At 40.5% G+C, this 27,591-nt stretch overlaps 1 protein-coding gene across 1 annotated transcript; it reads left to right on the top strand.

The window, feature by feature from the left end:
- The first annotated feature begins 317 nt into the window (after nt 1-317).
- ces5a (carboxylesterase 5A) lies at nt 318-27,591 on the top strand. Its single transcript, NM_001278348.1, is given in 13 exon segments — nt 318-527; nt 3,615-3,813; nt 5,029-5,167; nt 7,659-7,792; nt 14,509-14,662; nt 14,872-14,985; nt 15,976-16,071; nt 17,765-17,905; nt 19,316-19,393; nt 24,017-24,164; nt 24,687-24,836; nt 24,916-24,988; nt 27,052-27,591. Coding segments are annotated over 13 exon segments (1,698 nt in total). The 5' UTR covers nt 318-442; the 3' UTR covers nt 27,239-27,591.

Genomic DNA, 27,591 nt, shown 5'->3' with positions numbered 1-27,591 from the left:
ATTTTAAAATGTTGGTTAGTGACAGCAGACATTGTAACTGGGAGTGGGGGGGTCTTGGTAAGGAGCTGCACTACTACCACCCCTCCATTGCACCTCCTGTCCTGCCTGCAGCCATTATAATTGATGCATCTCTATATGCCTGGGCACTTTCCTTTCCCTGCATAGTACAGAAAAGATTACCTGCAGCTACAGTTTCTGGAATGACCAACACACTTTTGAAATCTTTGTACTGTTTCTCTGTAAAACCAGTGGGCGGAGGAAACTTTCCAGCAGCCAATGAGAACTGCTGTATTAAATCCTCTCTGTTGTTAGAGATCACTAGTACACAGTTCCATGCTCTGTACGCCTGCTCCTGTTGGGCTGTTACAATACAAGTTTTTTGTATTACAGAAACTTGTTTTACAGAAGCTTCAGTGTGTTTTGCAATTCAGCAGAGTTTTTTATGTTCCGTGCTGAATGTTTGCAAATGGGATCCCTGATCAAATTGCTTCTCTTGTGCTGTGCGACTCTGGAAATCTACGGAACAGGTAAGAATTGCAGCACATTAATAAGAACTTGAATAGGAAAGAAGGTCCTTGCTATGTGATCTTTGCACTTACCCGTGTGTATTAGGGTGAAGACACACTGAGCTACTAGTAGACAACAAATTATTGTGGCTACTAAAATAGACAATGCTGATCACTTACTGATAAGTATCGCTATGTGTGTTTTAGGAGAGTCAGTTCTCAGTATTGTCTATGGCTGGGTATTTTCTGGGGCTTAGTAGCTGTGACAAGTAGCTTCTACTAAGTAGCTCTGTGTGTCTTCGCCCGTACCATTTATAACATGCCTGTTTTACAGGCAGGAACTGTGTTAAGATGCAGAGAGGGCAAAAAAAACATTGTAAAAATATAACTAATTATCTAATTATGCCTTAAGATCTTCTGTGCACTTTGCATCATCATAATATTTAAAAAAAGAGCAGGCTTTAAAATCTTTTTTTCCTCTAAAAACTCCTGTAGCCAGAGGAAGAACTACCAGGGTCATAGGAGTCACGGGTGCTACTGTGGGTGTTATAACATACTTTGCAAATCAAGTATTTTAATTGCAACATTCTAATTTGAAGAGTAAGAATAATGCAGTATAGGTAACATTGACTGCTGAGTTATTTTCTTTTATTAACAACTAACCCAGTGTTATAATGTTATTTTCTACAAAACTAAATTCTTCTTCATATTAAATGTTAACATGAAATAAGATCTTTAAACTACCCTGAGCAATGTATTATCAGCCTGATGACATGGGGTTAATTGCTATCTATATAATAAAACGTGTACTCTTTCAAGGTGAAGGTTGAAAGCTATGTGACAGGGCCCAGGGGTGGGTTGGCCCAGCAGTCAAGCTATTTTCTTTGTGTAGTGAATTTTCTACTATGAGCACTGTCTTTAATCTGAAGTGCCAGGCGACTGATCTGCCAGCACTAATATGCTACCCTGACTCTATAAACTCGGTTGTGCAGCTTGCTATTGTTTATTTGACCCTGTACTGGATCCACTGACCAGTTCATTGGTAGGGATGTAGCGAACCTCAAAAAAAAAGTTTGCGAACCTGTTCACGAACTTCCACCGAAAATTGCGAATATTCGCGAACTTTGCGAACCCCATAGACTTCAATGGGAAGGCAACTTTAAAACCTAGAAAACCCATTTCTGCCCAGAAAAGTGATTTTAAAGTTGTTTAAAGGGTGCCACGACCTGGACAGTGGCATGCAGGAGGGGGATCAAGGGCAAAAACCTCTGAAAAATTGACACACGCCGTTTTTCGAAATGATCGGTAATTTTGCGACTTTTTCGTATTTTCCGGCGCTTTCGTAAAGTTATCGTAAGTTTTGCGACTTTTTCGGAGCTTTCGTACCGTTATCGTAAGTTTTGCGACTTTTTCGGATCTTTCGTAACGTTATCGTAAGTTTTGCGACTTTTTCGGAGCATTCGTACCGTTATCGTAAGTTTTGAGACTTTTTCGGAGCATTCGTACTGTTATCGTAAGTTTTGCGACTTTTCGGAGCTTTCGTAACGTTATCGTAAGTTTTGCGACTTTTTCGGAGCATTCGTACCGTTATCGTAAGTTTTGCGACTTTTTCGGAGCATTCGTACCGTTATCGTAAGTTTTGCGACTTTTTCGGAGCATTCGTACCGTTATCGTAAGTTTTGCGATTTTTTCGGTGCCGGCGAACCCAAATTGCGAACATCACGGAAAGTTCGCGAATTTGCGGACTTGCGAACACCCGATGTTCGCGCGAATTAGTTCGCCGGCGAACAGTTCGCTACATCTCTATTCATTGGTTGGGTAAAACAATGGGATGAGAGACCTCTCCTTGGCTTTAGGGCTGAAAGCAGAAGAATCTCAGTGCCACAGTTTGAGACAGATGTCCGTGGAGATAAGATGAAAACAGAAAGAAAAGAAAATTCCCACACCCCCTTTAAGTGAACTACACAGTACAATTACATCTCCACCCATATATTTAATTACCATATTTACTGTTTACTTGTATCATTGTGGTAAATGTAACATGTAGATCAGTAAAATATTACAGCCCCTCTCACACTCACTGACTACCCCCTACACAAAGGGGTAGTTTAAACAAACTTTTGGTATAATGCAGGCAGTGATATTAGGAGACAATTTGCATCTGGTTTTTATTTTTGGTAATTTTGAATTATATAGCTTTTTGCTACCACCCAAGGCACTGTACCCTGGTAGCCAGACAACAGCCTGGGCGATGAATAGGAGAGAGGGGCTGAAAGATAATACAAAAGTAACAACAATAATAATAACAAAAAACAATGAAGACCAACTAGAGTAAAGACCAGTAATCTTTACTCTAACCCCTTTACTTTAACCTTTAGTCTAATCTTTGTAAAGGGAATGAGGATGTGCCAGTTTTACACTAGGCTTAAGGTTAATGTTATACTAGGCATTTTCTCCTCAAGTAGGGACCTCCACAATTGCCCCTTCCACCCAAATGAAGGGTAGTTTAGGAGGGTAGTTTACATCAACCCCTTTGACGATCACTTGAGATAACTTCTGGGCTTTTTGGCAACTAGGGTTGCCACCTCACTGCTTTAATACTGGCCACATATTGAATCCAAATCCTGCATGGCTAATTATCTATTAATTATGCTGCATGGCTGCACATAAATCAGTACAGTCTGCAGTATGTATCTGAATTACTTGCCAATTAGCCATGCAGGAAGTGGATTTAATATGTTTGTCGGTATTAAATGCTTGAGGTGCAGTTTTTCTGTTAACTGGTTTGTAGCCATGTGCCCTATTCCCCAATCTCTACTTGAATGATAATCCCCGTGGTCACACAGCATCTTACCAATATACATTTAGTGCTTCTGAAGCTGATCCTTTAAAAGACTTTGTTTAGTTCTTATTTTGGGAAAAGTAGAACTAAACATATTTAATCGATTATCCTTCCTGATTCCCCCCTGAACCAGCTCACACTCATTCTAGTATCAGGTAGGTAAGTATGACTAACTATTTAGTAGTAAACACACAAAACAGAATTTCCTTAAAAACTTGCTTGTTCTCTCTTTCTAATATCTAATATTATTTTCTTTCATGGCCAAGAGGATGCAAGACCACTATTGACAACAAAGTATGGGCAGCTTCTTGGAAACACAGTTGGCGCAAAGGAAACAGATAGATTAGTTCATGTTTTTATGGGAGTCCCCTTTGCTAAGCCACCTATCGGACCATTAAGATTTGAGGCTCCGCAGCCACTGGAGCCATGGAGCTCTGTCAGGGAAGCCACAGCCGCTCCACCCATGTAAGTTCCACTAGTGTTAAATAAAGAAAAGAATTATACATTTCTGTCTTTCCTGCTGTACAGTGAGCATGTTCCTATTGATAAAGATTTATTGACCTTGCAATATTGGACAGATTAAATAGGTAGATATAAATATATGTATGTGAATCTGTGAGTCTAAACCAGTCTAAACCAGTGTTTCTCAAACTGTGAGGACATTCATATTTATGTGGTTACCTTAAGCTGCTAAAATCTGCTCTGATGCCTTGCTTTCTGCACTTTTTAAGAGATGGGAAGCCTGCATTGCAGGCTCTGCAACTTAAGCAGGCCATACACCTGTTGATGTATTGGTGAACCAGATATTGAGTCTGCAGCTTTTATTGGCCTGTATATACTCTATGGCCACTTTACTGTTGGCCAAGACCTTCACAGAGAGCCAATCCACAATTAAACACACAGCAGAAAAGGGATATAAGTGGATAAGGCTCTGGGATTATAAATCTGACGTTAATACATGGAAGTTGGCGGTGGCATGGAGGGAAAGTCAAAAACAAACTTCTGACCAGGGCCAATGGGCTTCTAGTTACAAAACCGGACAGGAAGCAACCCTTCTATTGCACTGAACTGGCCCCTAGATTAAAAAGTGGTACAGGTATAGCACCCATTATCCAGAATGCTCGAGACCAAGGGTATTCTGGATAAGGGGTCTTTCTGTATTTTGGATCTCCATACTTTAAGTCTACTAGAAAAATCTGTAAAACATTAATAAACCCAATAGGATTGTTTTGCATCCAATAAGGATTAATTATATCTTAGTTGGGATCAAATACAAGGTACTATTTTATTATTACAGAGAAAAAGGAAATCTAAAGGAAATTTAAAAAATCTGACTTATTTGATTAAAATGGAGTCTACGGGAGACAGGCTTTCCGTAATTCGGAGCTTTCTTGATAATGGGTTTCCGGATAACGGATCCCATACCTGTATTAGAATGTGAAGTCCAAGAACTTTTTTTGTATTTATATTTTAAATAAATACTTTATAGATTTTTTGTGGAGGTGATATAAAAATGTATAATGTTTTCAAACAACATTTCCAGTTACGTTAGTAGTTTTAGAAGCGAGATCTGGATGTTTGGTGTGAGGCTTGGGTGAAAAATGATGAGAACAACTATGGTGTACCAATGTTATATAACAGTTATTGTTTCAAATCAATTATTACTTATAATTTATCCAGGTGTTTACAAGATAAAAGAGGAATGGAAGACCTTGCTGAATTTTTCAAGGCAAAGTTTGATTTTCCTCCAGTTTCCGAGGATTGTTTGTACCTAAATGTCTTCACTCCAGCAGACAGAGGAGAGAACCCAGAGCTCCCTGTAAGTTTAACAGATAATTTTGGGTAATGGTAATAAAATTCACAAACAGATCAAAAATGCTATAAAATACTGTATGATATATTTTTTAATTAGAGAGTTATCACAAAGTAAATTGTATTTGTGCATAGCATTATTAAAATAACCTGCTGGACCAAACTGGAGAGCTCCTCAACAAAAAGTTAAATAACTGAAAAACCACAAAAAATGAAAACTAACTGCAAATTGCTTCAGAATATCAATGTCTACATCATGTTAAAAGTTAATTTAAAGGTGAACAACCCCTTTAAAGCCCTTTAGTTGTTGCTAAACCATATTTGCTGTATTGCCTCAAGCTCTAGCTGCATTCCAGGAGTTGTGAAAGCAAACACTTGAATGTTTATTGAAAAACAGAACCAGAACACGGAAGGGCATGACCCTGTGGGTTTAATGGGTTTTTAGACTCTGAAGCACAGGGGTCATCCTTTCTATTCAGTCCTTCTGTGTTCTGGTCCTGTTTTTCTGTGCACTTGGATGGCGGGTGCTGATCCCACCACAACACTGAGCAAAAGAGTTAGTCACTAAATGAGGTTCTGGAAATCTGTATGTATAACACTTGTATACGGCCATGCTACACCTTCTATTTCATAGTCCTTTGCCAGATCTTATTAACCCCAAATGATACAGACAATGCTACTGCCCTCCCTGCACAGTCAAAAGTCACATATAGTTATATAAGTTGGGTTGAAAAAAGACCAAAGTTCATCAAGTTTAACCCTTCCAAGTGAACCCAGCACACACACATTAACCTATACTTTCCTATCTATACACTCACATAAACTATATATACCAACATCAATACTATCTGTAGATTTTAGTATCACAATAGCCTTGGATACTATGCTTGTTCAAGAACTCATCCAGGCCCCTCTTATAGGCATTAATAGAATCTGCCATTACCACATCACTAGGAAGGGCATTCCCCAACCTCACTGCCTTCTCTATGAAAAACCACTTACGCTGCTAACCTGATAGTTTAAATCTTCCATCCCCTTTACCAGTTTAGTTGCATGTCTCTGCAGCTCATTAATATCCTTCTTAAAGGAACAGTAACTACAACTACTACTATAGTTTATATAAATAAGCTTCTGTGTAGTCACGGGGGCAGCCATTCAAGCTACAGTTTATCTGTTAGCTGCTATGTAACCTGTGCATTTTCTCCTTTTAAATGGCTGCCCATGGCTACAGAGCAGGGTATTTATATTTTTATAAACAAACACACAACTTTTACCAGTGCAGGGCAGCGGTACATTATAGTTTATTGCTTCTATTTTCATTTTTTGTGTTACTGTTCCTTTAAGGACTGGAGCCCAAACTGAATACTCAAGATAAGGCCTTACCAGAGACCTATAAAGAGGCAAAATTATGTTTTCATCCCTTGAGTCAATGCCCTTTATTTGCTTTAGTAGCCACTGAATGACACTGCCTGGAATTAGACAACTTGTTTCTACAAGATTCTACAAGAATCCTCAGATCCTTTTCCTAATCTTCACTACCTTCTGGAGCACTAAGACATTATTTTGCCTAGTCCTGCGCTTAAGGGCAAATGCCCATACCTGGTGCACTCTTACCTTCCAATTTGTGCCTGTATGTTACCCAACCACTTAGATTGTAAGCTCTACGTGGCAGGGACCCCCTTCCTACTGTGTCTCCTACCACATGGCACTATATATATATATATATATATATATTTATTGTATTTATTTATTATATCACTTGTCCTCCCTGTGTGTAATTTTGTATTCTGTAAGATTGTACAGCGCTGCGTACCCTTGTGGCGCTTTATAAATAAAGTTATACATACATACATGCAATTAAGGATCCCCCAAAACACTACCATTTAGTGTATAACTTGTATTTATATTATTTCTACCAAAGTACATACCTTTGCACTTTTCAACATTGAACCTCATTTTCCAATTTGCTGCCCTGTTTTCAAATTTTGTCAATTTGCTCTGCAAAGTGGCAGCATCCTGCATGGAACTTATAGTTTTGCACAATTTAGTGTCGTCAGCAAAAATAGAAACAGTACTCTCTATGCCCACCTCCAGGTCATTAATAAACAAGTTAAAAAGCAAAGGACCAAGGACTGACCCCTGCGGTACTCCACTAACAACACTGGTCCAATTAGAAAATGTTCCATTTACCTCCACTCTTTGTAATCTATTCTTCAGCCACTTCTCTATCCAATTACAAATATTATGTTCCAGGCCAGAGAGATAAAGCCAGACTATATAAAAACGTCAGGTAAATGAAGCACTGTTACCAAACTTACAATCATTATAGTGATCTATTCCAACCAAGTACATAGTATGACTCAGGGTTGAGCTCCAGTGAGTTTTATGTAGCTGATAAAAGCTGACTATAGTAATAAGTGTAATTGTAGTCTGTTAATCATTGCTTTTTGTTTCAGATCACCAAATCTAAAGTTCCTTAAACTTTCTGTTTTGTACAGGTCATGGTGTTCATACATGGAGGAGGACTTACTATGGGAGGAGCATCCATGTTTGAAGGCACTGCTTTATGTGCCTATGAAAATGTTGTTGTGGTGTCAATCCAGTATAGACTTGGCATTATGGGATTCTTTAGGTAAAATACACTGCTGCTCTGCTTTGTATAATAGTTTAACCCTTTTACTGCCAGCCATTTTGGTCAAAGCGGAACTTGTATTGCCAGTTTTTGAACATTTTGCACTGTTTCACTTTAGGGGCCTTTCCTTGGGGGGACTTTTAGTTTACCCAGGAAAACAATATATCGTTTTTTTAAGAACAACCTAAGCTTTCAAAATATGGTAGAATTTTTGTGTAATTCCAATTCTGTAACAAGATATAGGCTTCTAAATGTCTAAAAATGCAAAAAAAAAAAACATTTTCCATAATATAAACACACATACTAAAAACAAAAATTATTTTATGCAGGAATATACAACTGATTTGGAAAGTCCCATGTCTCCTGAACGTGCCAATACCAAATATATGTAGTTTTAAGGAGATTTGTCACTTGTATAGGTCAAAAACTCCCAGCAGTACACTACCAAATTCCCAAAGCACTGCTCCAGAAAGCTGCATACTTTAGATTTCAAGGCCAAAAATTCCACTAACAGAAGGTTTATCCCAGAAAATTGTACATTTTTGGAAAAAACTGATTCTGGGGAATACAGAATAGGCACAACTGTCTGTCTACTCCAAATTATCAAGTCGCAATGCTTTCCTAAAGTTATTGGTTTTTAGCAAAATTTGTGATTTTTTTTAAAAATCGCTTCAAAGCTTCCAGTCTATAGTATTTTATCTCCTACAGGTCATAAAGTAACCAAATAAAACACCCTAAATATGAATGCCAGGGGTCCACTGAACAGTTTAATGCCCAAGTATGTGGCATGTAGGAGCCCCAATGTGAATATACCCCCATATGATCTATTATTTCTGTCATTTCAGCTCCTGCAAAATCAACACATTTACATCATTATATGTGGGATTTAGCTAGTAAAAAGTACGCTCACCCCAGAAAGTCATATATTTTTGGAAAGTACACATTCCCCCGAATCTAACATGGGTACCCGTGTCTTTCTACTCCAAAGTACCAAGCCGCACAGCTTTTCTAAAATTAGCAATTTTGATGACATTTCCAAAAATCCCCTCAAAGCTTCCAGTTTGCAGCATCTTATCTTCCACATAGTGTTAGGTACCAAGATAAAACACCCTGAATTTGAACACCAGGGGTCCACTGAATAGTTTGATGCCCAATATGTATAGGTTTACCTAAGTATGTGGCATGTAGGGGCCCCAATGTGAACATACCCCCATATGATCTATCATTTCTGTTATTTCAGCTCCTGCAAAATCAACACATTTACATCCTTTATGTGGGATAATGCTACAAAAAAAGTACGCTCACCCCAGAAAGCCATATATTTTTGGAAAGTACACATCCCCCCGAATCTATAATGGGTAAACATTTCTTTTTGCTCCAAAGTACCAAGCTGTAAAGCTTTCCTAAGTTTGCAGATTTATATGACATTTAGAAAATCGCATAAAAATTTAGCAATTTGCCGCATTTATCTCTCACAGTTTCTTGATAAAGATCAGATAAAGGCAATTCACCCCAAATAGGAACACCTAAGGTCTACTAAACAGTTTGATGCCCAATATGCATAGATATACCAAAGTACACATTCTGACAAATCCAACATGGGTAAAGAGTCCTTTCTACACCAAAGTACCAATCTGCAAAGCTTTCCTAAAGTTATTGGTTTTTATGACATTTCAGAAAATCGCCTAAAAATGTTGCAATTTGCCGCATTTATCTCACACAATTTATTGCGTACAAAGGCAAGTCACCCCAAATAGGAACACCAGAGGTCTACTGAACAGTTTGATGCCCAATATGCATAGATATACCAAAGTCTGCGGTATGTACTGAACCCAAAATGAAAATAGCGCATAAGGATTTCTCGCCTGCCAACTCAGCTTTTGCACACAGAGACCCTGACAGCGTATTATGTGCCGTAACACTCCCCAACTATACAGAGACCCCCAGAAAACCATATATTTTTGGAAAGTACACATTCTGATGAATTCAAAATAGGTAAAGTTATTTTTGTACACCAAAGTTACACCTGGCAAAGCTACGCTAAAAACAGATTAGGAACACTGATACAGGGATAAAATGCGATAAAACCACAAAAATTGTGCAAATCAGTGAAACAACAAAATAAGTCACATGACAGTGTAATTAGTGGTCAGAATATCTGATGCAATAGTCACGCTGTCAAAATAAACAGTTTTTAGGTAAAAGAAACTAAAAACAAAGTGGTAAAATGAAAAAAAAAACAAAACAAAAAACAAAGTGTTTGTGTATACATGTGTGTACATGTGTAAAAGTTGTGTGACAGTGTGTAAGTGTGTATATGAGTGTAAATAAGTGTATAAAAGTGTGAAAAATGAAAAAAAACAAAAACAAAACAAACAAAACTGCTGAATTGTGTGCTGTAAGTGTGTGTAAATGTATGTAAGTGTGTATAAATGTATGGAAGTGTGTGTAAGTGTGTAAATGCAAATAAAACAAAACAAACACCTTACCTGTCTGGAAGCACCTGATCGTCTCTGTCCTCCAGGCTCCAGTGGGCGGCAGCATTGGGGGGAAGTAGGAAACAGAAAGCAGCAGACGCGATGCGATCGCGTCTGCTGCTTCCAGGAGGGTCCTGCGATGATCGAGTCACAGGATCCACATGACAGCCCCCCTGGCTCGTTGCCCAGGAGGGGCTGTCATCGCTAGAAACTCTCTGCAGCAGCGGCACATGCTGCCGCTGCAGAGAGAAGCCTTTAAATGCCGACAACGTATGGGACACGTCGTTGCCATTTAAGCCCTTTTACTGCCACGATGTATCCCATACGTCGTTGGCAGTAAAAAGGTTAATACTATTTTTACCTTCTGTAGTTGTATAAGACCCTATTGGGCCTATAATGTAATATGGAACATTAGAGGCATTTGATCAATAGAGATTTAAACATGGGCATGTAAAAATAGCTTTCGGAACTCTGTTTTAGGTAAAAGATAAAAAGGTATATAGGTATAACACGAGTCTTTTTCTGGCCACTTGAAATATTGAAGGTTGAATTTCAACTAGAATTTTGATGTTTCAACATATAAATACAAGATAATCATACCTGTGCCAGTTAAGAGAAGAACAACTGAACATTTTTTAACTAGATTTATTGAAGGGGCTTAACTTTTAGTATATTATAGAATGGGCTATTTTTAGCAACTTTTCAGTTGGTCTTCATTTTTTATGTTTCATATGTTTTTGAATTGTCTTCCTCTTCTTTCCAACTTTCAAATGGGGGTCACTGACCCCAGATGCCAAAAGCTATTGCTCTGTGAGGCTACAGTTTTATTGTTATTGTTACTTTTTATTACTTATCTTTCTATTCAGTCCTCTCCTATTCATATTCCAGTCTCTCATTCATCCCACTGCCTGGTTGCTATGATAATTTCCAACCCAAGCAACCAGATTGCTGCTGAAATACCAAACTGGAGAGCTGCTAAACAAAAAGCCAAATTATTAAAAAAAAACACAAATACTAAATGAAGACCAATTGCAAATTGTCTCAGATTAGCATTTTCTACATTCTGCTAAACGTTCATTTAAAGGTGAACTACACCTTTAAAGGAAAAGTAATACTAAAAATATATAACATTCTGTGTCCCTTTAACAATACCTCTACCTCTAAGTGTTTTATGCACAAATGATGAAGGATCCTGTTCCTGTTGTCAATAAATGGCGATACGGCAACCTGACCTGTGCCTAATACTACTCCTACTAGCCATAAATTCCTACCCTGCTTGTAGCATTACAGCAATGAATGACAGCTGAGAAAGTAACACTACAAATACACACTCTAAATGGCAAGTACATAAAAAAGGAAGTGAAGAGCTTAAACAGGGCTGTAAAATCTTTAGTAGAGCTGCAGGAAGGGATTCTGGGTTGAGTAGCTGATGTGGAGTGAGCACGCTCTATCTGGCACAGGTCATATTGCCCTATTGCCTTGTTTTGTGACGACAGGAGGGGGACCTTTAAGATTATTATTAGGTATTTTTGCATAAAACAATTTAAATAATAAACATTGTGCTGGGTAGAGATATTGTTAAAGGTGGCTTACCAATTTTATGATCATAATTTAGTAACTAAAAACCCCTGTTTTCTGATACTACATGCACCAGGGAATGTGCATTGATCAATTCCCCCCCCCCATTTCTTTTTTATGCTTGTAGCTAATTTGGCCAGATCAGTCGGAATTCCAGTGTACTTGTATATTTTATTTAGTCTTGGAGTGCTCCCACAACCCCCCTTTTTGTGTATTGTTAAAGGGGCATAGAATGGATGTGTAACATAATACTTTTTAGTGTTACTTTTCCTTTAAGATAGGTTTGTGCAATTATGCTTGTCTTCTCAAAAACAATACTAAGTGGTATATATTATTGTGCATATATATACTGAATGTCTGTGAGGGAAATGTCATGTATTTTACCATCAGTATAGGCAGAGGTAATTTATGATAAAGCAATAAATGTTATGCAAGTACTATGGTCTACAGTAGCAGTAATGGCTGCTTCTCTGGATAAATGTAAATACACTGATATTTTTATACAATGTTGGTATGTAAATCAGTCAGGGAGTATTCTAATTACCTTTAATGACCAGGAAGCATGTTACTTGTCATCATTGTTGCCTGGCTGGCTAGAGCAATATTTTTATATTTAATTGTTTGCTTTCCTCTTGAGTCCTTTTTCAAGGTCCACTATTATACACTACTAAATACATTAATGGATGGTATTTTATGATATCTATATATACATATAAGAGATAAGAGGCTTCATTTAACTTCAGTGACAAGAAGGGGTGGGAACTTTATTATCATGGGGGGGTAAGTTGGTTGATGAGAATGGGGAAAAAGCTGAAATTTTGAACTCTTATTTTTCATCTGTCTATACATCTGAGGAGCCAGCTAATGAAGGCTTCCCTTGTAATATGCCCAGTTCTAGTAATTTAGCTACTGACGCATGGGTCACTCAGGAGGAAATTCAAAAGAGACTTGAACATGTAAAGGTAAACAAAGGTCCAGGGCCGGATGGGATTCATCCCAGGGTATTAAATGAGCTGAGCGCTGTGATTGCCAAACCTCTTCACTTAATTTTTCAGGATTCATTGAGGTCTGGCATGGTGCCGAGAGACTGGCGGATTGCTAATGTGGTGCTGTTATTTAAAAAGGGATCCCGTTCTCAGCCTGAAAACTATAGGCCTGTTAGTCTGACATCAGTAATAGGAAAACTTTTGGAAGGGGTAATAAGGGATAGGGTACTTGAATACATTGCAGTTCACAATACTATTAGTTTGTGCCAGCATGGTTTTATGCGTAACAGATCTTGCCAGACTAATTTAGTCGCCTTTTATGAGGAGGTGAGCAGGAACCTCGATGCTGGAATGGCATTTGATGTCATCTACTTGGACTTTGCTAAAGCGTTTGATACAGTACCTCACAGAAGGTTAATGATCAAATTAAGGAATATTGGCCTAGAACATAATATTTGTAATTGGACAGAGAACTGGCTGAAGGATAGATTACAAAGAGTGGAGGTAAATGGAACATTTTCTAATTGGACCAGTGTGGTTAGTGGAGTACCGCAGGGGTCAGTCCTTGGGCCTTTGCTTTTTAACTTGTTTATTAATGACCTGGAGGTGGAGGTGTACTGTTTCTATTTTTGCTGATGACACAAAATTGTGCAAAACTATAAGTTCCATGCAGGATGCTGCCACTTTGCAGAGCGATTTGACAAAATTAGATAACTGGGCAGCAAACTGGAAAATGAGGTTCAATGTTGATAAGTGCAAAGTTATGCACTTTGGTAGAAATAATATAAACGCAAACTATCTACTGAATGGTAGTGTGTTGGGGGTTTACTTAATGGAGAAGGATCTAGGGGTTTTTGTTGATAACAAGTTGTCTAATTCCAGGCAGTGTCATACTGTGGCTACTAAAGCAAATAAAGTGCTGTCTTGTATAAAAAAGGGCATTGACTCAAGGGATGAGAACATAATTTTGCCCCTTTATAGGTCCCTGGTAAGGCCTCACCTTGAGTATGCGGTGCAGTTTTGGGCTCCAGTCCTTAAGAAGGATATTAATGAGCTGGAGAAAGTGCAGAGACGTGCAACTAAACTGGTAAAGGGGATGGAAGATTTAAACTATGAGGTGAGACTGTCGAGGTTGGGGTTGTTTTCTCTGGAAAAGAGGCGCTTGCGAGGGGACATGATTACTCTGTACAAGTACATTAGAGGGGATTATAGGCAGTTGAGGGATGTACTTTTTTCCCATAAAAACAATCAATGCACCAGAGGTCACCCCTATAGATTAGAGGAACAGAGCTTCCATTTGAAGCAGCGTAGGTGGTTTTTTACAGTGAGGGCAGTGAGGTTGGGGAATGCCCTTCCTAGTGATGTGGTAATGGCAGATTCTGTTAATGCCTTTAAGAGGGGCCTGGATGAGTTCTTGATCAATCAGAATATCCAAGGCTATTGTGATACTAATATCTACAGTTAGTACTAGTGGTTGTATTTATAGTTTATGTATGTGAGTGTATAGATTGGTAGGTGTGGGTTAGGTGTGCTGGGTTTACTTGGATGGGTTGAACTTGATGGACACTGGTCTTTTTTCAACCCTATGTAACTATGTAACTAACTATGTAACAAGATAACAGATGCCAGAAATAGTCTCCTCAGAGGTTTATAACCCTTTCCCTTTGTCCCTCAGTTCTGGTGATAAAGAAGTACGTGGGAACTTTGGATTTCTGGATCAGGTTGCAGCTTTACAATGGGTTCGTGATAATATTAAGGATTTTGGAGGAAACCCACAGTCAGTTACAATATTTGGGGAATCTGCAGGTGGCGTGAGTGTATCTGCACAGGTAAGAATATGTGGCACTTCTCTGCACAACTCTCCAGGGTAACCATACAGGCACCACAATATCAGCAATAAAGGAAAAACATGTAACCTCATGTCTGAGTTTGCATGTATTGGGTGTATAGCCATGTAATACATTTGCACTGTGAGTGCCTGCTTCATGTTTTCTTCACTTCCCAAAAATCCAATAAGTAATTTGAAATTTGCTTTCAGGTATTGTCCCCACTTTCTAAGGGGCTGTTCCACAAAGCCATTGCTGAGAGTGGAGTTGCAATACTTCCTGGTTTGATGACCAGTAAAAATGAAGAGATCCTTCCTCTTCTATCTGTAAGTCTAATTCTTGGATACATTTTCTTTATGAAGCTTTGACATGGTGCTTATCAACAATATGTCTATTCAGATTAAAAATATTTCCAAACAGTTTGGCATATAGGTGCCAGTTATTTAGATAATTTATTAAGGATGAGTCAAATGGAAATTCATTCACCTTATAACCTTGTTATCTTGGGAGTAATGAAACTCTCCTATGACTTCTTAGAGACCAGGTTTATAGTATTTAAATCTAGACAGAATATGCACTGGTGCCAGAACCTTAGCAGTACACATAGAGGGGAATTTCCATAAAGGTTTAAGCAAAAAGCGACAGATCTTACTAATTTTGATTTGGCACAAAGATTTCAAGATGAATGGAATATAACATCAGAATGCTTCTGACAATGGTTATAGGGTGTTTCAGTTAATAGCAATTGAAATGACGGAAAAAAACACCAGCTCAGTAAGGAATTGCAGTAAACTAAAAAAAAAATAGCATTTTAAGACTGCAGTTGGCCCTCCATCAGACACTTAGGTGCACTGTTAACTTTGTTTGAAACTGTTTCCTCTTAGTTACTCAAACGGTTACGTAGTTTATAGTCTTTGTCCATGTGAAAGTTACTATTTTACTTTCAATGGCAAATCCTGGCGCTTGCATTAGTAACAAGGCTCACTGCACATTGTTGCCTTTATTGCGTTGCACTTGCAATACCACTTATCCATGGAGCAGGACCCATAGCAGCCAACTCTATATAATAGGAAATTTAAAAATTCCAAACCATATTCCCCAAAAAATGCAGAATACCTATCAAAGGAATAGGTAAGTTAGTAACCTTCAGGAAACTGGTAAGACATCAAAAGCAAAACTCTACATTACCTTTGTAGATTTAAAGACATAATGTATTTAAGCACCAGAATTAGTGTGTGCAGAATTGTTTTGGTATTTCAGTTTTTGGAAAGGAGTGAATGTTAGCTTTATATATTTAATCATCTTTTTCTTTGCAGGTAGTTGCTAACATATCCTCCTGTAGTGTATCGGACCTGGTAGGCTGTCTCAAAAAGAAAACAGAAGATGAGATTGTTGCGATTACTGCAGCAATGGTACGGGAAGTTATATATGTTTTACCATGTCCGTATGAAATGCTAATAATAATTATATAACTACACTTCTCTGCAAATTTAGGGGCAGATTTATCACGGAAAAAATCATCAGCTTTCTATTCATTCCTATGGGATTTTTAGAAGCATGTTTATCATTGGGTAAAATTCAGAGTACACCATTTGATAAATACTGAAAATCCCATAGTTTTCAATAGAAAGTGGGTAAATCTTTCTGTGGTGAGCTCTAATCTTGCATTTTGATCAATCTGCATTTTGATTGCTGGGGTTTATAGTTGTTTTTGGACCTAAAGAATAACCAGCAAATTAGGGGCAGTTTGTTTCCCTAAAGAGGTAAACTGTGTTTTAAAAAAGGAACCTTTGCAAAGGGGAAGAAGCACACCAGTGTGTCGGCAATGCCTTTAAATCATTTATTTGCAGAAATGAACAAACAGCACAAGCTTTCGGGGGTGACCCCTTCTTCAGGTTCAATACACACAAGTGAACAATTTACTCACTAAATACCTTAACAGACCATGTGACACCCCCTATCATGTGTCACCCCCGAAAGCTTGTGCTGTTTGTTCATTTCTGCAAATAAATGATTTAAAGGCATTGCCGACACACTGGTGTGCTTCTTCCCCTTTGCAAAGATACACGAAAAAAGGCTTGGGAGTGGCCGTGGAAGTCAAGCACCCTTTGAGAACATGTATGTAAGTGGTGTGCCGAAGATTTTTCTTTATGTTAAAAAAGGAACCTGTCATCACACAGTTACCCCCCTTTTTAATAGCATAATAACATAATAATTATTTATTTTTAAGGTAAAACATTTATTTTCTGCTAAACTATGGTACATCCTGTACTCCCACACCAAGCATGCAGAAAATTTTACAGAGCCTGTCACATACCCTTAATTAAAGGGGTAGTTCACCTTTATGTTAAGTTTTAGAATAATGTAGACAAGGGTACGCTGAGACAATATGCAATTGGTCTTCATTTTTTTATTTTTTGTGCTTTGTTGAGCAGCTCTAGAGTATGGGATTTTAACTGCTATTTGGTTGCTAGAGAAAGATGTACCATAGCAACCAGACAGTGGGGTGAATGAGAGACTGGAAGATGAACAGAAGAGGGACTGAATAGAAACATAAAACAATAACCTGCAGCCTCACAGACTGATCATTTTTTGTCTGCCTGGGTCAATGGCCCCCATTTGAAAACTGGAAAGAGACAAAAAATAGAAATATATTATGCAAAACAACAACAACAATAAATAAAAACTGAAGACCTACTGAAAAGTTAAGAATAGGCCATTCTATAACATTCCCGTTAATTTGATTTTGGGGGCATATCCCTACTGTAAGCCAAGACGAGGCTGCTTCTTTTTTTTTTCAGAAAAGAATTTAACATAATTATAAGCAACAGAAAATATACACATTCAAGCATTTAATTCACTATAACTTTGTATAACCCCCCCCCGCAATTCTGCTAGTGTTGAGGTGATATTCCACTTCTGGCCTGTTAGGCACAGTTAGGCACCAAAAGCAACAGTTTGTTCTTGGTACTGTTTGTTCAGTGGTACTTTTTCTAATTGTACCCAGTTTTTGGAAATTGCGTCCCCTGCGATAAAAACGTACTGAGCAGATTATCCCTAATAAGCTGAAGTTCACATAACAAGTTGTATATCTTGTTTTAACAGAGATTTGTAATGTTCCCTGCTGTTGTCGACGGTGTGTTCCTTCCCAAACCTGCGGAGGAGATCTTAGCTGCCAAGGAGAGCAATCCAGTTCCTTTTCTGATTGGTATTAATAACCATGAATTTGGCTGGATACTACCATTGGTAGGTACCTTTGTTTCTTATGAAATCAGTCCATTTTTCTTCTTGCGGAGATATAGTAAGCCTTTGTAAAGGATCTCAATAGTTTAAGCATTTTTTCTTTAAATTCTCTTTATTGAATTTTATAAGTAAATCAGCTGACATTTTAACAAATATTTTAAAATCACTATATCCAGAAGCTAGTAAAATACATTGTTTATATGAACAGTAAGTAAAACTCAACCAACCAGTGACCTACTTTATATACCCCATCTTAATGCTCAGCAACATCTTTTAAAGCTTAATGGCCTGCAATTATCAATACACATATAAATGTAATGTGAATGGTTTGATTAGCCATCAAATCTACATTGTAACTCATAGAAATTGTTTCCTATCGTTGTCCAGCATTTTTTAAACTGTTATCCCAACAATATTATACAGGGCCTAACTGTATGTATGTATATATATCTTTATTTATAAATCGCTACTTATGTACGCAGCGCTGTACAGTAGAATACATTAATACAAACAGGGGGTTAAAGATAATGGATAAATACAAAGTACAATAATAAATACAAATAAATACAAGGTACAGTTGCAATAAGAGTCAGAAACACAAGATGAAGGAGGTCCCTGCCCCGTAGAGCTTACAATCTATATGGGAGGGGTAACTAACAGACACAAATGGGCAAATATAAGTGCTGTAGGTCACAGTGGGTGACATTACAGTATAAGTGCCAGTTCCCAGATCAGGTGCTGGGCGAGTGCTCCAAAAGGTAGTCTTTAAGTTTAGTTTTAAAAAGACTGGGGGAGGATTCTCTCCGGAGGAAATCGGGGAGGGCATTCCAAATGTAAGGGGCAGCAAGACAGAAAGGTTTAAGGCGTGAAACAACAGTAGTAGTGGGGGGCGCAACCAAACGGTTGCTCTGCAAGGAACGAAGGAGTCGGCCAGGAACGTACGGAGACACAAGAGAAGAGATGTAGTGAGGAGCAGAGGAATGGAGAGCTTTGAAGGGTAAGAGAAGGAGTTTGTAAACTATTCTTTGTTTAATAGGAAGCCACGATAAGGACTTTAGCAGGGGAAGGGCCTGAACTCTCCTGGATGAGAGGAGGAGAATTCTGGCAGCGGTGTTTAATATAGACTGTAGGGAGGGGGGAAAGATGGGAGTTAGGGAGGCCGGTTAGCAGCAGGTTACAGTAGTCAAGTCGGGATAGGATGAGCACGTGCATGAGCAGCCTAGCTGTTACAGTAGAAAGAAAGGGACTGTGCTGAACCCAGGCCTCCAACATCAAGCTACCTCCATTTTTACATAATAACGCATATCTGTGTTTTAGAAATTTCTGTAATTGTTATCCTCACTGCATTTTAGTCAGTCAGGGGAATTGATATATGTAATAGTTCAGTAATCCATACTGTGGTTTTGTGTACAGGCTCTTAATATCACTGGATACAGGGAAGGAATGGAAAAGAAAGACATTCAGGCAATACTTGGTGCTCTCCCTTTGTTGGTAAGATCCGATTTCATGATGCATAAATATGCCTATTTCATGAAAGTAAAAATATGAAGAGTATTGTTGGTATGTAATCATATGCCAATGAACTGCGTTTTTCTGCTGGCATCTTATAATGAAATGTGTTACTAATGTCATAGACTTAAAATAAAATTTCTCTTGCCTACATTGAGGATCACAGGCACCAGAAAATTTTGTTGTGAGGGGCCCCGTGATTTCTGATGGCGGCCCTGGTGGTACAGATTTAGTCTAGTGCCATGTCACATTGGGGTGTAAAGTTTACTTTCTAGAGCCCCCCCAGCCTTGCAGAGACATTCTCTATGCCCATTGCCTTTCCGCTCCATGGAGGTCTGAAGGCCGAGCTCCTCAGTCAGGCCCTGTGTGAATGGAACCGGTACCGGCCTCTATCCGCACCCCCCCCCCCGGCACAACTGCCACCATGCACGTGTCACGAGCGTTTACTCGCACCAAAATTACTTCCGCCCTCACGGACGATCACTTCCTCCCGGCGGTCATCTTGGGATCTTACTGCAGCACCTACTGCACAGAGCTGTGCAGAGTGGGAGCACTGAGAGCTAGACCTCCTTGGGTGAAGGTAGGACAATCCTCCTCTGTCCCCTGCCCCCTCCACTCGCACTTAGTCTAAGGCGGACTCTCTCCCTCCCCACAGCTCCCGTGACCACCAGCTGCTTTTCCTGACGGGAAAGCCTGCCCTATAGCCAGACACCAACCCCTGCCTACTCAACCATGACTGACCCATCAGAGGATTGAGCCATCCTCAGATCCCATGAACTGGCGTGCACTACCCCACCAGTGTCCTACTTTGCCTATGCCTCCTGTAAGCTAAAATTTTCCAGCACTTCTGCTGAACCTATGTGTGGCTCCTGCAGACCAGTAAAGGCCCCCGTGCCTATACACCACAGCGTGCCCCTTCCCTCATGCTCAATGGCAGCCTCGGCTCCTCCAATGAGCGCAGACTCTGAGTTAATGCGTGCCCTAACTCTTTCCTTGGCAGGGTTACAGAATCTAGCCAAGATATCAGAGACCCTTGACAGGGTCCTAGAACATCTATCTGCACCCCACCAGATTCCCCCTCCTACCAAGGGAACCAGCGCCAAGCGTCCACCCCCCTCACCAGAGTCAACAGAGGACCTGGATGAGAGATCAGAGGAGGAGGGACAGTTTAACTCCGGGGAAGACTCGCATCAGAAGGTAGACGCTCCAAGGTCCGAGAGGGAGGTGAAGGGCCTTATCCAGGCTGTTCTCCAAGCATTATGCATTGCAGATACCCCAGCCACATTGGAGCCCAGCAAAAGCATCTTTAAGAACCAGAAGAAAGCCTGCGTTTTCCCAGCCTGAGAACAGTTAGATGAAATCATTAAGACGCAGTGGAAAACTCCTGATCACAGAGTACAGCTTTCCAAGCATTTCACACAAACTTACCCTTTCCCTCAGGATTGTATTGATACATGGGCCCCTCCACTGACCGTAGACCCTCCGGTCTCTCGCCTATCCAAGACCACAACCATTCCTGTGGCAGACGCAGCATCCTTCAAAGACCCCATAGACAAGCATCTCAAGGGTTTTTGCAAGGCCATATTTACCATCTCAGTGGCAGCCCTCCGGCCCATCTTCGCCACAGAGTGGGTATCCAAGGCCATGGAGGTGTGGGTGGAGCAGGTGTCCCAACTGTTAGGCTCTGTTGACCCAAACACTGAGCTCCTACTATCACAAATAGCTGATGCTAATGCATACATCTGTGATGCAGCATTGGACGCGGCCAAGCTCATGGCTAAGGCCTCAGCACAGTATGTTGCAGCCAGGAGATTCCTGTGGCTCAAAACCTGGTCGGCGGACCTCAAATCAAAGAGATCTCTGGTCAGCCTTCATTTTTCCTTTCTCAGGAAAACAGCTCTTTGGTGCCTAACTGGAAGAGATCATCGCACAAGCAATAGGGGGAAAAGCACATTACTTCCCCAAAACAAGCACAAGCGACCTACATTCAGATGCAGGCCCTTCTTTCACCCCTTTCGTCAGGGCCAAAGACCAAAGCCAACATCCAAGGAGCAACAGACCTCAACAGGGGGGAGTTTTCACCCCAGATATCCAGCGTAGCAGGGAATGTCATGGTCTACAACCAAAAACACTGCTAAGTCCTCCCAGGATAAGTTCACTTCCTCCTGAAGGGGTGCCCACCACCGAAGGGATCCTCTTAGGCGGCCACCTAACACACTTTTGGGAGGTGTGGCTACACCAGGTACAGGACCATTGGGTCCTCCAAATTGTATCCAATGGCTACCTGATTGAATTCTCCCACCCCCCTCCACAACGGTTCTTCCTGTTGCGCCTTCTATCACAGAAACCCAAGCGCTTGGCCTATAAAGATGTCCTACACAATCTCACCTCTTCAGGAGTAGTTCATCCAGTCCCCGCCTTAGAGAGACGAAGAGGTTTCTATTCAAATCTGTTTATAGTACCCAAAAAGGGACGGTTCCTATCGCCCAGTATTCTGCAAAGAGAGCCTTCCTCCCACAGGACAGGATAGCCACCCTATGCAGAAGGGTAACCACGATACAGCTGGCAGACAACGCGACTTTACACATTTGCATGCAGACTCTAGGAATGATGGTCTCAGCCTTCCCAGCGCTACCCTATGCACAACTCCACACCAGACCGCTCCAGAGACTAATCCTCCATCACCAGAGGAAAGATCGATGGAATCTGGACAGGAAGATACCAGTCCCACCACAGGTCAAGACATCCTTCTCTTGGTGGCTACACTCCCCCAGGTTACAATCTGCGAGATCCTTTCCCAGCCACTAGTGGATAGTGGTGACAACAGATGCCAACCTAAAGGGCTGGGGAGGAGTGCTGGCAGACAGAACAGTCCAGGGCTGTTGGAACGGGGAAGAACGGTCTCTCCCCATCAATATTCTAGAGCTCAGGGGAATTCATCACTCCCTTGTTCACTGGACAAACCTCCTAAGGGGCTACCCAATCAGGGTTCAATCAGACAGTGGTGACCTGCATCACCCATCAAGGAGGCACATGCAGTCAGCGGTCTTTGGCAGAGGTACAAATAATCCTACTATGGGCCGAACAGAACGTTCCCGCAATCTCCCCGGTTCACATCCCGGGAGTGGATAACTGGATAGTAGATTTCCTGAGTCGTCAAACTCTGGATTAAGGAGAATGGAGCCTACATCCAGAGGTCTTTCACACAATCATGGCAAGATAGGGTCTACCAGAGGTAGACCTAATTGCATCAAGGTACAACCAAAAGGTGCCACAGTTCATAGCAAGAAGCAGAGATCCGACGGCACTGGCCATAGACGCGCTGGTAGTACCGTGGCCGTTCGAGCTGGCATACGTTTTTCCACCCTTCGCCCTTCTACCCCGAAATAAGAAGAGAAGGCATCAGCACCATACTGGTGGCTCCCTACTGTCCACGTCACCCCTGGTTCACAGATTTGTTAGAGCTGTCAGCAGACGAACCACTTCATCTCCCAGTCAGGGAGGACCTGCTGACACAGGGCCCCTGTGTCCACCCGAATTCACAGTCGCCGGCTTTAACGGCGTGGCTCTTGAGGCCCTAGTACTATCCAGGGCAGGAGTTCCACAAGCAGCCATCCCAACTATGTTGCGGGCAAGAAAGGCCATTTCAGCCTGGATTTATCACAGGATATGGAGAACATTCATAGCATGGTGTGAGACCAACCACAGGAACCCACAAGTCCTGGATGAGGGAAATCTTCTCATCTTCCTCCAGGAGGGACTCCACAAAGGACTCTAAAGGTTCAGGTGTCAGCCCTATCCATCCTCTGCCAGCAACAGCTGTCCCTGTGCCCCAACATAAAGACTTTTCTACAGATCGTCCCTTCCTACAGACATCCTACTCCACCATGGGACCTGAACTTAGTTCTCTTAGTACTACATTCGAGCCTCTGGAGTCCATACCTCTGCCCACTTTGACAGCCAATCTGTGCGGTGTGGTCTTCGTTACATACCTTCTCAAGGTTCTACAGGATTCACACATACTCCTCGGCCGAAGGTGGCTTCAGGAAGAAGGTGTTGCAGGCAGTTATTCCCTGAACACCTAGAGAGCTGTGGATGTCCCGCCCTCATGGGAATCTTTGGGACGTCCCCATGGTGCCTGTGTTCCCCAATGTAGGCAAGAGAAAGAGAGATTTTTGTACTCACCGTTATATCTTTTTCTCTTGCCCTACGATTGGGGAACACAGGCCTTCCCTCCCTATTGGTTTTAAGTTCTTATGTTACAGTTTGCAACAGTTACAGGCAAAGTTAAAGTTCAGTTACTTCATACCTGGTCTGGGGGTTTTGCCAGGGGGGGAGCTCCTTCTCCTCTAAAGTTAGGTTCTTAAGTCTCAGTCCTTTTCTTCTTCGGTTGAAAACTGGAAGTAGAGGGAGTAGGCGGGGGATGAAGCCCTGAGAAGGAGGAGGAGCTACATTAACCTTTTAATGTCCATTTTCCAAGCTGCAGGATCTTCATCCCCCCCCCCCCATGGTGCCTGTATTCCCCAATCAATGGGCAAACAAATTCAGGGCTCCCTCTTAATAAAGTTGCATGTCCTAAATCTTGTTTACTCTCCTTTCTAACAGAAAACAGTTTCCAATGTTATTCCTTTCATCATGGAAGAGTACTTTGGTGACACAAATGATCCAAAAGAGTTAAGAAACAATTTCTTGGATCTAGTTGGGGACATTATATTTGTTATACCTGCCCTAAGAACAGCTAAATATCACCGAGGTATGTGAACCCACCATTCATGAGATGTGCATTAATCAATTATAATTTTCCCCTGCAATGACACATATACACTCTTATTGTGGTATGCTTGGAGGCAAGTACAAAGACCCAGTTTAACTCCAAGCAGAGCCTCCCGCAGGCTAGCTGTCTGCATGGGGCTACCAGATAGCCAATCACGGTCCTTTTTCATGCTTGTCTAGCTCCCCAACACTTATTACATCTGAGTGTGGTTCAGGACTAAAAACGGTTGGGAAAACCCTGGTCTAGAGAAGCAAGTTCCTTTTGGTTGATTACTTTGCCCCCCTGTGTAACATTTCCTGGGGATGCCCTTGCTTATAGAGTATGTGGTGTGGACACAGACAACTGTAGTACTGAGCACATTCCTGTAAGTCCAGTAAGCACTCTGTGAGTTAATGACTGTAATGCCACTTTGTAGAGATCCCAACTCTATATAAATTGTTTAGTGTACTTTATTGTAACTTGTGTCATGAGCTAACACTCCTATTTGTTGTTACTGGCTAGATTCGGGGCTTCCTGTTTACTTCTATGAATTTCAGCACCGCCCTTCAATGTTTGCAGACTCAAAAGATGATTTTGTTAAAGCTGATCACGGTGATGAACTTTACTTTGTTGTTGGAGGCCCGTTCCTGAAAAGTGGCATTCTTTTCAAAAGTAAGGTTTTTCCCTTTATGTCAGTTTTAGAGCTATATGTTTTCATCTCCTCAGTTAACAAGGCTTTTGTCTTCACAAGGTAATGGAACAGAGGAAGAAAAAATCCTCAGTAAAACAATAATGAAATATTGGGCTAACTTCGCTAGAAATGGGTAAGGCGTCTTATTTATGAATGTATCACAAGTATTTTACATTATTTTAAAACCTACTTAATTCTAGCTTGAACTTTTCCTTATTACCTTTTTTTCCCTCTCTTTAACTCATGTGCATGTAATTGTGTTGCCTCATGTAGTCATCAAAGAATTCTAAACAAAGGTGTGAACCGCCCACTAAACAACTAGATTTATGCAGTTAAAGTTGCCAAGCAAGGGCCTAAAATCAGCTGCCTTCTTGACCACACCTGATCATGGTGGCCGTTTACTGGTACAGGTATTCTGACATGTTCTGCACAGAGCTCCATGTGATCCAGTTGCTGGCCCAAGGGGTTGAACAGTAGGATCAGTTCAAATTGGCCCTCAGCCTAGGTGGCCAAATTGTGCAAAAATACACTTTTTTGACAACTTCCCCCTCTCAAATGAGCAGATGATTATTGGCCACCATCAGCACTCTAATAAAGTCCAAGATGAAAAGGGGCTAATATGTTTTAAGAATAAAAGGGATGACAAAGAGTATCTTTAGATATTGTGACAGCCATTGCTAACTGTAAAAGTAGGCCTTGAAGGAAGAGTTAGTATGATATAATTAGTGAATCATATGATGATATGTGAATAATTAACACTCAGGGGCTGATTCATCAAAGTACAAATTCGAATCCGAAATGGGTAAAATTCGGATTAGATACGATAATTTCTGATGATTGGAAATGTCACGAAAATGCTTATGAAAAAATCATATTAGTCACGATAATATCGTATTGGCGATCCAAAAGTCACAAAATTTTCGTATCCGAACAATCTTAAAATGCAGGAAAACCTTTCCGACTTTGATCCTTCTGTGCATGATTTTGGAAGCCTCCCATAGGACTCAATGGCACTATGCAGCTCCAACCTGGCCCAAGGAAAGTCACGATACCGAAGCTTGAATGAATACAAAACGTTTGTACTCGTTGCGACAAATACGATTTTGTCGTGTAAATTTTGAAGCACAGTACAAAAAAGTTGCACAAATTAGCGGAAAAATCTGTGAAAATACGTACAGTACAAAAACATAGAAAACATACGATTTTTTTGTATTCAAAAGCAATCGTACTTTGATAAATGGGCCCCTTAGATACGATTGTACCATGCAGGTCAAAGTTGATTGGTTTAAAGAAACAGAATTTATTAACAGAAGTAATTTGCCCACACAGTATATGGAATTTCATCTACACCAAGTGTCCTCAAACTTTTTAAACAGGGGGCCAGTTCATGGTCCCTCAAACTATGGCTCACTCCTGCGTCCTCCCTCTCCCCACTCCATAGCACCCTGCTCCGTCCTCCCGCTCCCTGATCCATCTGCCCTCTCCCAGCTTCCCGCTGCCAGGGGTGAGGACGCTGCGGGGACTGGGTAAACTACCTTGGGGGGCTGGATCTGGCCTGCAGGCTGTAGTTTGAGGATCCCTGATATACACTAATATGCAGGCAGCAAACATGCTGGCTCATATTGTTGTTGGCCATATGAGTCATACTATATATACGCATTCATCGAGTTCACTACAGCTTGCACACAATTTACCTTTGTGGATGATAATTTACATCTGTGGTAAATGGAAAGCAAATTACAATACGTTGTTACAACATGTTACAGTTGCAAGATTACAGAATGTTTTGCAAGTCATTTGTGTCAGTTGAGCTTCATGTTTCCTTTGTGTTCCTGGCACTCCTACTAATGCTTTCAGTGCTATCTTATTCTATATGCAGATCGATAGATAAATCATAGAGGTGGAAGGTTGCCTCTCTGGGTAAAATATTACACCACTAAAGTAAAAGAGTGCAAAGTGATCCAGTCAACAGCCCAGTCTGCATTCTCCTATAAATAGGATTTTTGAATCATTTGAGGATTGGAGAACACTATAAAAAACTTGGTTGAGCTGCATTAATTTAAGCTTGATTTAAATTTAAACTGTAATAATTCTGATTTCTCACTGCTTTTTGTGTTTTCATTGTGTCCTCTGGAATTTCTTTCATCTTAAGCTATGAAATATCATTTACTTTGCTCCCTGTCTTATTGTTTTCAGGGATCCCAATGGTCTTGGTTTGGCTGAGTGGCCAAAATATGATGAAGATGAAGACTATCTGGAAATTAACTTGACACAGAAATCATCTCAAAGGTTAAAGGGAGGAACATTGAAATTTTGGACCATCACCCTTCCTGACAAAATTAAAGAGTTGATGGAAGAAAAAGGAGAACATGTAGAGTTATAAGTTCCATTAATTAGGATTTTGTGCTCTGCAAGTACTGTGGTACTGCTCTGGTATGCCCCATTCCCCCATAGATGCATTATTCCCATAGTAAAATCCTACCTAACAGCACTGACAGAACTGTTATAAACTACCTACCTAATGAGAATGTTATGTAATACTAATGGAAGAGCACTTATTAATTAGAATGCATTCCATTGGTATCCACCTTTGTTGCCCTTAAAGTATAGTAAATACTTCTGTTAAGGGAGAGTCAGTTGAACTTCGACACTGAGGGATTCTAACAGGAAATCCGTTTTTAAGTTTTGCATTGCCAGATAACTTTATGAAATAAAGTATAAATTAAGTTTATTTTA

The sequence above is a fragment of the Xenopus tropicalis genome, chromosome 4 (genome assembly GCF_000004195.4).
Source record: "Xenopus tropicalis strain Nigerian chromosome 4, UCB_Xtro_10.0, whole genome shotgun sequence".
NCBI classification, from domain to species: Eukaryota; Metazoa; Chordata; class Amphibia; order Anura; family Pipidae; genus Xenopus; species Xenopus tropicalis.
The sequence above is the reverse complement of the archived record's forward strand: the minus strand, read 5'-3'. Positions and strand labels throughout refer to the sequence as shown.